This window comes from Rhinoraja longicauda, chromosome 5 (assembly GCF_053455715.1).
Source record: "Rhinoraja longicauda isolate Sanriku21f chromosome 5, sRhiLon1.1, whole genome shotgun sequence".
In the NCBI taxonomy this organism is placed as follows: domain Eukaryota; kingdom Metazoa; phylum Chordata; class Chondrichthyes; order Rajiformes; family Arhynchobatidae; genus Rhinoraja; species Rhinoraja longicauda.
In genome coordinates, this window is record NC_135957.1 from 52,723,811 (window position 1) to 52,737,697 (window position 13,887).

Genomic DNA, 13,887 nt, shown 5'->3' on the forward strand with positions numbered 1-13,887 from the left:
CGAAAACCCTCCATTTCCATTTTGTTTTACAAATTATTTCATCATCTGCCCCAATAGGTGCTTCTGTCAATTTACTGGAAAGAGCCTTTGGGTGTTTCAGTTTGCTTCAGCTGCTAGAAATGTAGAAATTATTGTTGCATATTTTCCGAACACTAAGTCATATAGAATTATACATGTGCACAATAAAACATGCTGTACATTTCACCCATGAGGAAACACAAGTTATGTAATCTTTATTTGTTTCTGCAAAAAAAATTGCAACCGCTTATAAAACCATTTCCTTTCTGACAGCTATGTGGTAGAGTACATGTAATAGAGTGAAGTTCTTCCATCTTCTTCAGTGGAAGTAAAGTAGCACAACCTTGAAGAACAGTTTGTTATACGCAGTGCTTTGCTCAATATTTATTCCTCAATTTTCACCCATTTGGTGTCTTGAATGAGCTGCCAGAGGAGATGGTGGAGGCAGCAACAGTAGCGACATTTAAGAGGTAACTGGATGAATAATTGAAGGGGAAGTGCATAGAGCGATATGGAATTAACTCCAGATTGCTATCATAGATGGGCATAATGGTTGGCATAGGCACTGTGGCCGGGGGTCCCATTTCTATGCAGTTCAGCTCTATGTTCAATTAGAGTATTATGGAAAGTTTTGTAAGTACAACAGTTTTTTTCAGTGAAATGTAAGTGGTGCTTTGTACATGCATTGGTCCAGGATTTGTTAAAAGTGGTGAAGCTACTTTCTAGTTCATTGACCTCCTCAAACATTCTCCATAAAGTTTTAGCAACCATTGTGGTTCTTGAAATTTCAGGACCATTAGTTTGATATTTTTCTGAATTTAGTAACTTTTGGCCATTTCAAGTGTACAGTCACATTGAAAAATAAAATAGGGGTCAAACAGGCTGAGCAGCCAGCTCAATGAAGAATTGAAGATAGACACAAAATGCTGGAGTAACTCAGCGGGTCACGCAGCATCTCTGGAGAAAAGGAATAGATGATGTTTCGGGTCAAGACCCTTCTTCAGAGTGAGAGTCTTGTCGAAGAAACGGAGAGCTTTAAGGCCCTCCTGGTTGGGATGGAGGTGTAGAGTGAATGTTGAGGAAGAAACGGAGGGCTTTAAGACCTTCCTGGTGGGGGATGGGAGTGTAGAGTGAATTCTTGATGACTCCAAATGAAGAATTTTCGTACAACAAACTAAGAAATAAAAGAAAACCACTATTCTTAGCTACTTTATTAAACAGTGCTGCATATGAATTAAAGGCAACAGATATATAGAAGCTGAAATACTGATAACACATGTCTTTGTTGTCCACTGACGTACCACCTTGTATCTGGGTAGTTTATTTAGTTCATGTTGTTTGATTAGTAAGGGTGTCAGAGATTATGGAAACAAGGCAGGAGAATGGGGTTAGGAGGGAGAGATAGATCCGCCATGATTGAATGGCGGAGTAGACTCGATGTGCTGAATGGCCTAATTCTAGTCCTATCACTATGAACATGAAGTTGCAAGGCTGGGGTGAGAACATTGTGAAGAATGTGGGTAGATTTGCGTCTGAAGCTGGGGTCTGGAATTTGGGTTCTGTGTGTGGCTGGAGCCAGGGTTGGGGTTGGGATCAGGCCTCAGGAATGTGGGTGTGTGTATGTACAAGCTGAAACTTGCACGACTTGTTATTTTATCTATGTAGGGTTGAGTCTTCCCTATGTTATTGTAGGTTTGGTGGCTTTGTCAGTGGCCTTGGTAAAATCTCTGTTTATCCATGGGAAGTCTCCATAAAGTTTCAGCGACCATCGTGGTTCTTGAAATCAAGGCCATTAGTTTGATTTTTTTCTGAATTCTGCGTCCCTACCCTTCATGAAAATGAGAACATGGTATACACATACACTTGTAAATTAAAGTAAAATTAATTATTTCAACATTTCTGTACTTCTGAAATATTTACACAAGAGAATAATAATACATTAATTATTTTGTTATATCCAAGAGTGTGATTTATAATGTAGTGCACAGTATTATAAAATTCTATTGCATGTCACATGAAAAAATAATTTTTAGGGGCTCATTTTATATTGAGAATAATCTGCAAATACCGGGGGGTAATAATTTGTCCTCAGCTGCTTGTGCTAAATAAGCAATAAAGGAACTGTTTAATGCTGATAATCAATGAAAGCATTCTACCCACTGATACTCATGGAGCATTATAGATAATAGACAATAGGTGCAGGAGTAGGCCATTCAGCCCTTCGAGCCAGCACCGCCATTCAATGCGATCATGGCTGATCATTCACAATCAGTACCCCGTTCCTGCCTTCTCCCCATACCCGCTGACTCCGCTATCATTAAGAGCTCTATCTAGCTCTCTCTTGAACGCCTCCAGAGAATTGGCCTCCACTGCCTTCTGAAGCAGAGAATTCCACAGATTTACAACTCTCTGAGTGAAAAGGTTTTTCCTCATCTCTGTTCTAAATGGCCTACCCCTTATTCTTAAACTGTGGCCCCTGGTTCTGGACTCCTCCAACATTGGGAACATGTTTCCTGCCTCTAACGTGTCCAATCCCTTAATAATCTTATATGTTTCAAAAAGATCCCCTCTCATCCTTCTAAATTCCAGTGTATGTAAGCCCAGTCGCTCCAGTCTTTCAACATACGACAGTCTCGCCATACCAGGAATTAACCTAGTGAACCTACGCTGCACTGCCTCAATAGCAAGAATGTCCTTCCTCAAATTTGGAGACCCAAACTGCACAGTACTGCAGATGCGGTCTCACTGGGGCCCTGTACAATTATAGGTTATGCAGGAAAGTGGACAAACAGCATTCCCTAGTGGCTGACCAGGAAATAAATAATAACAATTTCTGATTTCTGCACTTAGCTTCACATGTGTGTATTCAAGAAGTTAAAAGACTCATCGCCGTTAATCTCACTATAACATCAGTGATTTAAAAGTTATTTTCGACAAGTTAACAAATGATAAAATAGGTACACTTTTGGTCTACAGTGCACTAATCATTAACTTTTCCGCCAGCTTCCCTTGCCAGTTTTATTGATCTGAACTGTGTTTAAGTGGAAATTTCAGTAAAAATACATAATTGGAGAAGCCATTCATTTTGTCATTGCTGGGATATTTAATATATGTTATCTACAGCTAAATTATAAATCCTAAGAAGAAATTAAAGCATTACTTGTATACAGTTTTTTTTTGACAGGAGGAATAGCACCTAACTTCTGATTTTATTTTCATCAGGTTTCTTCAAGCTTCTTGTTGATCCATGCCCATATACGAGTATTCGTGACATCATCAAAACAGTAAAAATTGGAGACAACCGCCTCGGTCATCCTCATTTCAGGAGCAATGCAGATATTCAGGTGAATGACACCTTCATAAACGAAGGAGAACATATAGTGCTGAACACTCTGGAAGAGGCGGATGGTGTGGATTATGTGAACTGTACAGTTATCAAAGGTAACAAAAGCAAACCATTAAGAATTCCACTATCGTACGAGGGAACATTTTATGAATGTGAAGATGACCAGTTTTATACACTAAAAGAGATCGTAGCATGGAAGATCACCAAGCATAGAAGACGAGTTGTGAAGCTTATGAAAACATTGGCTGCCTGGGAGAAAAATCCTTACAATGAATATCTCCAAAGTGATGTGTGTCTACTGCCTGTCTATGAAATCCAAGCAGTGATGAAATGTAAGCAGAACAAAAATGCATTTGACCATTTAATATCATGGTTTTAGAGATTTTTTTTGCTTTTGTGCATTTCTTTTACTGATTGTTGGCCCAGTAAAATGTTTGAGAGGAAATTCATTGCTCAGTGACAAAAATATCTGCGAATATTAATTACAAAATTATAGTTCACCATGACTGAAATAAACAGACAACTGTAAAGCAGGAAAAATTACAAAATGCTGGAGTAACTCAGCGGGTCAGGCAGCATCTCTGGAGAAAATGGATAGTTGACTTTACAAGTCAGGACCCTTTTTCAGACACTGACTCGAAACATCGCCTACAGTGCATTCAGAAAGTATTCAGACCCCTTCACGTTTTCCACATTTTGTCACGTTACAGCCTTATTTTAAAATGGATTCTTTTTTTTTAATCATCAATCTACACACAATACCCCAGAATGAAGAAGCGAAAACAGGTGTTTAGAAAATTTTGCGAAGCAATTTAAAAGAAATAACTGAAATATCACATTTACATAAGAATTCAGACCCTTTGCTATGACACTAAAAATTGAGCTTAGGTTCATCCTGTTTCCATTTTCTCCAGGTATGCCTCCTGATCCGTTGAGTTAGTCCAGTCTATCTGTGGCATAAACCAGCAATGGCAGTTCCTTTTCATTGCATTTTGTAAAGTAGGAATGCCACTGTTCAAGAGTAGAGTGTTTAATTATCGTATGTCCCGACCATAGAGCAATGAAATTCCTACTTGTAGCAGCATATGGGGCCTGTAAACACGACATATAGATCATTTATAATAAATAAAAAATCAAGAAATTAATAACCAGAATACTCATGCAAAAAAAAAATTCTCTTCCACTCTAGTGGAATCATAGTTATACAACACTTCGCTCCACCAGATCCATGCCAACCATTAATTTCCATTTTGAATGTGCATCCTTCAAAATCACGATAATTTTACCCACAAATGAATTTGCAAAATTCACATTTTCATCCAAGGCCAACTGTAAAGCAGAGCTACTTTGCAGTAATTTTGATTGTAGCGTATAATGTCCCAATGCAGCTTCTCCAGCAGCTCAGGTTGAATTGTTGAGTCCTCAGTGAAAACCCTGCTCTTTATAACCCCACAGTAAATAACTGGCCCATTCATTAGTATAGCTATAGGGCCTCCCTGGTTACAAACAGCCAATTCACAGAAACCCCTTACATACAAACGAGCATTTGAGAGACCGGCCAGAAGGACGAGGATGGATTTGCTGACTGCTGTGCCGTTGTAGGCATCTTCTGCTGTGTGGGAATGGGGCATTCCTGTGTGCCTTATCCCGCCGGCCACCTCTTCGAGCAGCAACACTTGTGGTTTGGGTCAAACCAAGCAGAGCTGGGAGTTCTGAATAGACTCGTCGCTCAGTCACAGAGTCATTGAGGCCGACTGGCGGCTCTGGCCGCGCCTGCTAGTCCTCCCGTCAAAGCGGTTCCTGTGATCCTCTCCCACACTGTCTTTGGTGATTTCCAACTTAAGGATAGTTCTAGTAATGAAAAGTTCTCAGGAACTGATCTCTGTTATAAGCGGGGGACTGCCTGTAACTGCTAAAATTGACTCTGGTCTCGAGTCAGTCCGGGGTGTCTCTGAAATAGCATAACATCACATAGATGTCAGAAAACCACAGTCTGCATGACAAAAGTGTTTTCAACCTAACTCAAGCTATCCGATGGTAGATCTTTGGGAAGGCGGTATCGGCAATATGTCAACATGAGAAAGGATCTGTCAGGCCGCTCTCTAATGGTGGTTGGCTTATCTTCTCAGTTCTGACCAATTTAGACATTATGGGCTGTACATGTTCTATGCATTAGTGAAGAAAATTACTAATTTGCTTTTTCCGTATTTTATTTCTACAGTCCGAAAGGATATAGTACGCATACCATCCTACCTCGATGTTGAGGTTAAAGACATAACAGAAACACATGACCTCAGTTCATTTGTACAACCATTGTCTTTAATTGATATTTTTAACAGACCGATTGAAGACTTCCCCCTGTTGGCTGAAATAATCGAGTGGCCTGACAACCAGCACATTTACAACTCACTTAATGTAGGAAAACAAATTGTTATTCACAGTAGAGACATTTCCAACACAATAATTGCCTCTGAGAACAGAAGTGATTTAAATAAAAAGCATTTTTTAATCCCCAAAAGCTATAAGGGTCGATTTAAAAGAAGACCAAGAGAGTTCCCAACTGCCCATGACTTGGTGCTTGCCAATAAAAACAACGATCCCTTGCATGTCATTGCAACCAAAGGCTTTACTTCTGAATGTGCAGAGTTTGCCAATGTTTATTTTGGAGACCAATTTCTTGTTCATCATTGTCAGAGCATTGAAGTCAATCGTGATGGAGAGAAGTGTCTAATTGAAGCTGTGGCTTGTGAAAGAATTGTGGAAAAAGATTATGAACAAGTCATTCTTCCAACATACATGGCAGGGAGCTTTGTCGAAGTCATTCATGATAAAAAGCAGTATGATATTTCGGACATTTGTAATGAATTTAGTCTTCCCTTTAATGTTAAAGTATCCATAAGAGATTTGTCAATCAATGACAATTTAGCAGCCTTGCCCTCATTGCGAATTGAAGAGCAAATCACAGATCCTTGCCTGCTGATTAGTCTGTTGGACAATCCATCAGAATGCTTCAAGATTCCAGTTAAAAGAGTATTCATGTCCGTTCAGATTTTGGAAGGACTAGATCAATATGTTTCATGTCCAGCACCCAAACATATTGTGGAAGAGATCAGTGAAGACTTATACTACATGCTTCGGAGATATGAAAACTCCACTTTGCTTCCTCCACCCCGTCCTCCAAAAAACCCTCAATCACCTATATCATCGACAGCAACCATAAGGCTGCTTCCACCTCAGTCGAGGAAACAGGACCCTTCGAAATCTCCGAAGGTAAGGCGTTCTTGTGAAAGAGATGTGTTACAGTCCATTGTGTAGCTGAGCCTTAAGGAGAAGGAAGATCGCAAGTGCATCGTCATGTCAGCTCACCCAGAATGTTAATGAAAGTAGCACAGCTTGCTACTTGACTAAGAAATGAAAGGCCTGGAAACCATTTCTAGAAGTGTAATAGACAATAGACAATAGGTGCAGGAGTAGGCCATTCAGCCCTTCGAGCCAGCACCGCCATTCAATGCGATCATGGCTGATCACTCTCAATCAGTACCCCGTTCCTGCCTTCTCCCCATACCCCCTCACTCCGCTATCCTTAAGAGCTCTATCCAGCTCTCTCTTGAAAGCATCCAACGAACTGGCCTCCACTGCCTTCTGAGGCAGAGAATTCCACACCTTCACCACTCTCTGACTGAAAAAGTTCTTCCTCATCTCCGTTCTAAATGGCCTACCCCTTATTCTTAAACTGTGTCCCCTTGTTCCGGACTCCCCCAACATTGGGAACATGTTTCCTGACTCTAATGTGTCCAATCCCCTAATTATCTTATATGTTTCAATAAGATCCCCCCTCATCCTTCTAAATTCCATGGTATACAAGCCTAATTGCTCCAGCCTTTCAACATACGACAGTCCCGCCATTCCGGGAATTAACCTAGTGAACCTACGCTGCATGCCCTCAATAGCAAGAATATCCTTCCTCAAATTTGGAGACCAAAACTGCACACAGTACTTCAGGTGCGGTCTCACCAGGGCCCGGTACAACTGTAGAAGGACCTCTTTGCTCCTATACTCAACTCCTCTTGTTATGAAGGCCAACATTCCATTGGCTTTCTTCACTGCCTGCTGTACCTGCATGCTTCCTTTCAGTGACTGATGCACTAGGACACCCAGATCTCCTTGAACATCCCCTCTTCCTAACTTGACACCATTCAGATAATAATCTGCCTTTCTATTCTTACTTCCAAAGTGAATAACCTCACACTTATCTACATTAAACTGCATCTGCCATGTATCCGCCCACTCGCACAACCTGTCCAAGTCACCCTGCAGCCTTATTGCATCTTCCTCACAATTCACACTACCCCCCAGCTTAGTATCATCTGCAAATTTGCTAATGGTACTTTTAATCCCTTCATCTAAGTCATTAATGTATATCGTAAATAGCTGGGGTCCCAGCACCGAACCTTGCGGTACCCCACTGGTCACTGCCTGCCATTCCGAAAGGGACCCATTTATCCCTACTCTTTGCTTTCTGTCTGTCAACCAATTTTCTATCCATGTCAGTACCCTACCCCCAATACCATGTGCTCTAATTTTGCCCACTAATCTCCTATGTGGGACCTTGTCGAAGGCTTTCTGAAAGTCGAGGTACACCACATCCACCGACTCTCCCCTGTCAATTTTCCTAGTTACATCCTCTCACAAGTGTACTTGTGAAGATGTGGTAAGAGAGGCTGTTGGTATAGTTATTGTTAAATTGGTTATTTGAGGACAGAGATTTTGAAGGACATTATCAAGAACAGATGTGATGGTTAGTCTATTTTGTGTTGGGAAAACCCAGGACCTTTCCAGAGAGAGCATTGAAAAAGCTGAGCTAACAAAAGTACTTCAGGGCTTATGCTTCATGTTAGTATTAAATGCTGGATGATGATTTTCTTTGTGCTGCTTCCCATTTTTATTTTTTGAATTAGAATTCACCAACAGGAATGCCAAGAAACAAAGGAAAGAGTCAAAAAAGCATCCTTGATGTCACTGCAAGACCAGAGAATATACCTCCCACCATAATTACAGAACTTGTGAAAGAAAGAACCAAACCCGGTGCACTGCCAACAGACACAATGCTACTCAAAGGTTTGTATTTTCTAATTGTCTTTTTTATCAATGTTAAATTACAATTGCACTTTCTGGATCTTCAAGAGTCAGAACTCACAAGATTATTTTTTAGAAATGCGCACTATCACATGAACTCAAATCTAGAATTTAGGTTTACCTTTTGGTTTCTGTACTTCTGAGTAGATCTTCTTTTGTGGTAGTGCCACATTACATGAATTGTGCTACATTTATTGTGAAACTGCAATCTCAGCCATGGCTAACCGAATTTGGAAATCAATCAGTAGATGCCAAATGTTGATGCAAAAGAAACTCAGTGAATTTCCACAAATGTTTCTTAAAGGTATTAAATCTTCTTGCACTGTAATTGCTGTTTATTCCTGTGGCATAAAATGAAAGCCTTATTTGTACCATTAAAACAAATAGTTTCGGACTGCTCTGGGCATGATATTTAAGGTCTTTTCATTATATGTGATATTCCATTAAATTCATGAAATGGTCTTTTTTTCTTATAATTTTAGAACAATCATAAACATTCTGTTGTGTTTTAGGCATCTATGTGCACTGAATCTCGCAATGGGTTTCCTTTAGTAATTAAACTGCTAGAAATTTGAATATGGTCAGGGCGAAGAATATCATATTGTAATTATATTATCATTGTACTCTCATTTTATATATCAGCATGATAATATGTCTTGTGAGACAGCTAATGATCATTACAGCAAAATCACCCATTGTCAGTTGTTACATTTCATTATTCCCTTGAGCAATGCTGTAATGTTTACCAATAGTTGCACTGCCACATAGTATTATTTAGTGCTTGTTTTCCAGCAACAAATGTCACATAGAGTAAGGACATTCACAATGCATTCCAAAGGTAGGTGGGAGTCCTGTCCAGATGGAAAGTGGTATGATCAAATTGTATGTTTTCTGCATTTCAGTTTCATTTGAATTTCACCTGAATTTATATACCACATGGCTGGCATCCATGAGTTAATCCCATATTTATTCTATAAAATCTGACTCAGTGACTCCAGTGAACAATTCTTGACTTTTGAAGATCTGACGTGTGAAGGTAGAAATCTGATTTAAATCTAAAGCAACCAAAGTGCATTCACAGAAGTACCATGTCAGTGAAGATGAACACACCTTAATCAGCTGGTTCAATATTTAACTGGTCAACCATTGCTCGGTCTTTTAAATATGTTGGTAATGAGCACTATGTCAATTGAGTATAGCTATCTTTATTGCATACTTATTTAAAGATTTCTCTTATTCTTTGGGTAGTGAAAAAATCAGCAGGGCAGCAATTTCAAAGATTTTGAGCAACTTTTTACAAACTTTTGTAGAAAAGCTGCGCTGTGAGAAAGCAATGGCATATTTTATGTTTAGTTGTTATAAAGTGATGAATAGTTGTGAATATTTGATATAAGATTGTGGCACAGCCATGTATTATTTGTTAAGCAATGAAATAGAAATTTGATGTGCTCAATGCATAACACAACAGTTTCTGTTGTACTTTGTTTCTGGAATGCGGTTCTCTTATTTCAGTGGATATGATTTTCAGCAGCAGAATTCCACATGCAGCAACTACTACAGTCCACATTTAATATACGAGTCCGAGGATGAATTCGTATCACTAAATGCGATCATCTGTTTTACAAACTTGCACATTTGTACAACTTGCACTGTTGTTTCACTTCCGGAGAACTATGGTCCACTCTTTATGATTTGCCTATGTGTAACCTACTGCCTTTCATTTCTGTAAGCTCTTTAAAGAGCTTGCGGGGTTAATCAATTGCTGCCCTCTATCTCCCTATTCAAATCTCCATGAGCACCTTAATTTACCCTCTCCTTTGGCAAACTTGTCCTATCACAATCACAATAATACTTTATTAGCCAAGTATGTTTTGCAACATCCGAGGAACTTCATTTGCCATACTGTCATAACAATAAAAAGCAACAGGACACATAAAATACATTTTAACATGAACATCCACCACAGTGATTCCTCCATATTTCTCACTGTGATGGAAGGTGAAAAAAAAGTTCAATCTCTCCCTTCTTTGTCCTCCAGCGGTCGGGGGCCTCTAACCTTCCGTTGACGGGACGATCTTGACTCCCATAGCCGGCGGCGGGCCTTCCTCGTCGGGGAGATCAAACTCCTGCATCCTTGCGCTGGTGATCTACCTCGGGTCGGGGCTTGTCCAACCTCGTGCAGCTTTTGGAGCTCCCAACTGGTCTCAACCCGAGACTGCGAGCTCCTTGATGTTAAGTCTGCAGGCCGCGTTGGGGCGTCGATCCCAGGCAAGGGATCGTATGCTCAGTTGTTAAGTCTACGCCCCACGGAGGCTCAAAGTCAGTCCCAGGCAAGGCCTCCAGCTCCACGATGTTAGGCCGCAGAGCAACTGGAGATTCGATCCGGAAAGCAATTGCATCTCTGGCAAGGTATTGAAAAAAAGTTTCCCTCGACCCCCCTCCCCCACCCCCCACATAAAACGAACCAGAGAACATTTACACAAACTTTTAAAACTTACCAAAAATAACAAAAAGAGTTTGAAAAGGACAGACAGACCTGTAGGCGAGGCAGCCATCGTGCGGCGCCCCCTGGTGGACTCTTCATTCCACAGGTAGTTGAAATAATGTTGCAGGAACAAGCGGAAGGAAGCGCAGAGTAAGAAATGGAAGCAATAAAAAGCAATGTGGACCTGTGGAAAAGAACAAGCCAGGATCCCATTGACTTACAAATTCGAAAGAGAAAATGGAGTTGGATTGGTCACACCCTTAGAAAACATGCCACAAACATCACCCGGCAAACCCTGAAATGGAACCCCCAAGGAAAAAGGAAAAGAGGTCGCCCCAGGAACAGTTGGAGAAGAGATGTCCAGGCAGAAATGTCTGGGAGTGGGCTCAACTGGGGAGATCTCGAAAGAACTGCCAACAACCGAGTGAGGTGGAGGACATTTGTCAATGGCCTATGCTCCTTAGAGGAGCCAGGGGCTTAAGAAGAAGAAGTAGAGGTAAACGGATAGGATAAAATGAATGAAATACTATCGGTGAGCCCTAGGTTCGAAAGTTTGAGAACTGCTGTTTACATTCAATAGCCAAATTATGCCTACATTAAAAGAGTAGAAATTATGTAGAAGCAACTTTATAAATAGTAGGCTGCAAAGTGTTGATGTAATTCGAAACTTATCTGCCACATGCTTCATTATCCATTCATGTCATCTTTGAAAACGATGCAATAAATCTTTTTTCAGCCACAAGCCTTGCTGTAGATGTTGAAAACTTGGATTTCTCTGATAAACATGACTATGAATATATTAATGAACATGAAATTGAAGATTTAAGAAAACAGCTAAATGAAAATGAACATCTAAGCAAGAAAAATTGCAAGAAAAATAGAGGTATTATATTTGATATTTCCTATCCCTCCAGCACTTTGTGTTTTGTTTTTGTAAACCAACATCTGCAGTTCCTCCTGTTGGTATTTTACTGCTCCACTGCAAAATCTCCTCCAAATTATGCCCACTTTGAATCCCTCTACCACAATCAGTCTGAGGAGGGGGCCCGACCCGAATCATCACCTGTCCATCTGTTCCAGAGATGCTGCCTGATCCACTTGAGTTACTCAGCGTTTTGTTTTTTTGTAAACTAGCATTTGCAGTTCTTTGTGTCTCATATTTTTTTAATGTGTAAATGGTACTTGAAACTTGATGTGAAAGGCAGATGAACATGGATGTTCAGAAATTGCAGTTTGGGTTGCATTGCATTGACCTTTAAATAATCTTGATAGCTGCACCACAACTCAAGGCATTGATTGGCATGTATTCATTATATTTGAGCAGAAGATATATATTAAACTTAAGTCTAAAACCTTGTCATTTGAAGTGTAAGTTATACGGTCATAAGGGACTCGGCCCGTCAAGTCTACTCCACCATTCAATCATGGCTGATCTATCTCTCCCCCATAACCTCTGACACCTGTACTAATCAAGAATCTATCTACTTTAAAAATATCCACAGACTTGACCTCCACAGCCTTCCACAGATTCACCACCATCTGACTACATAAATTTCTCCTCATTTCCTTCCAAAAAGAACGTCCTTTAATTCTGAGGCTATGACCTCTAGTCCTAGACTCTCCCACTAACATCCTCTCCACTCTATCCACACTTTTCACTATTCTGTATGTTTCAATGAGCCCCCCCCTCCCCTCATTCTTCTAAACTCCAGCGAGTACAGGCCCAGTTCCGACAAATGCTCATCATAAGTTAACCCACTCATTTCTGGGATCATTCTTATAAACCTCCTCTGACCCTCTCTAGAGCCAGCACATCCTTCCTCAGATATGGTGCCCAAAATTGCTCACAATATTCCAAATGTGGCCTTACCTGCGCCTTATAGAGCCTCAACATTACATCCCTGTTTTTGTATACACGCCCTCGTGAAATAAATGCTAGCATTGAGTTTGCTTTCTTTACTACCGATTCGACTTGCAGATTAACTTTTTGGTAATCCTACACCAGCATTCCCAAGTCCCTTTGCACCTCCGATTTCTGGATTCTCGCCCCACTACGCATTTATTCCAAGTACCAAAATGCATGACTCCACACTTTCCATCTGCCACTTCTCTGCCCACTCTCCCAGCTTGTCCAAGTCCTTCTGCAGAGTCCCTGCTTTGGAATGAAAAGATTCTGCATCTTCCAGGTTATTCCCAGAAATTCCTGCCATTGCTGTTCCACCGTCATCCCTACTAGGTTCCCTTTCCAGTCACCTTTGGCCAGCTCCTCTCTCATGCCTCTGTCGTCCCCTTTGCTCGGCTGCAACACCGACACATCCGATATCACCTTCTCCCTCTCAAATTGCAGATTAAAACATCATATTGTAGTTGCTACCTCATAATCCTTCCTTTACCTTAAGTTCCCTTATACTTGTGCACTATATTTGTAACAGTTAATCGGCTCCTCAATTACTAATTTAATTAATACTCTTATTCTGACATGTTTTAATTTTCATATTTGATGGTTTACTCTGTTTACGCATGACATAGATATTCCATAGAGCCTGTAGATGTTGGAAATCTGAAATTAAAACAGAAAATGCTGGATACATTCAGCAGATCAGGCAGTATCTGTAGAGAAGGAAAGAGCACCACTTTGGGGAAAACACAATGGCTGAGAATGGGGTGAGGGAAGGGGGGTGGTGTGGAGACTTATAAGGTATTGCTCAATTTAGTAATAGTTCCTCAAATTACAGGGCTTTTAAAATTCTATTTCATGCCTAAAAATCCATCTGGCAAAAAATAGAACGAGAGTCGTGAAGGAATGGCAGAAGATTACAGTTGGGGAAGTTTCTTGTTGTGTCTCGGAGGGAAGAAAGCAAGAGATTTGGGCCTATGGGTTGGGGGAAATGCGAGGTCATAT

The 13,887-nt window shown here is 40.5% G+C and overlaps 1 protein-coding gene across 1 annotated transcript in view; it reads left to right on the forward strand.

The window, feature by feature from the left end:
- The window catches only part of themis (thymocyte selection associated), a 39,805-nt gene that overhangs the window by 23,705 nt on the left and 2,213 nt on the right, over positions 1-13,887 (forward strand). The window contains exons 3-6 of the mRNA XM_078400164.1: positions 3,241-3,696; positions 5,586-6,634; positions 8,323-8,482; positions 11,722-11,868. Coding sequence (XP_078256290.1) covers positions 3,241-3,696; positions 5,586-6,634; positions 8,323-8,482; positions 11,722-11,868 — 1,812 coding nt within the window. The remainder of the gene's footprint in view (positions 1-3,240; positions 3,697-5,585; positions 6,635-8,322; positions 8,483-11,721; positions 11,869-13,887) is intronic.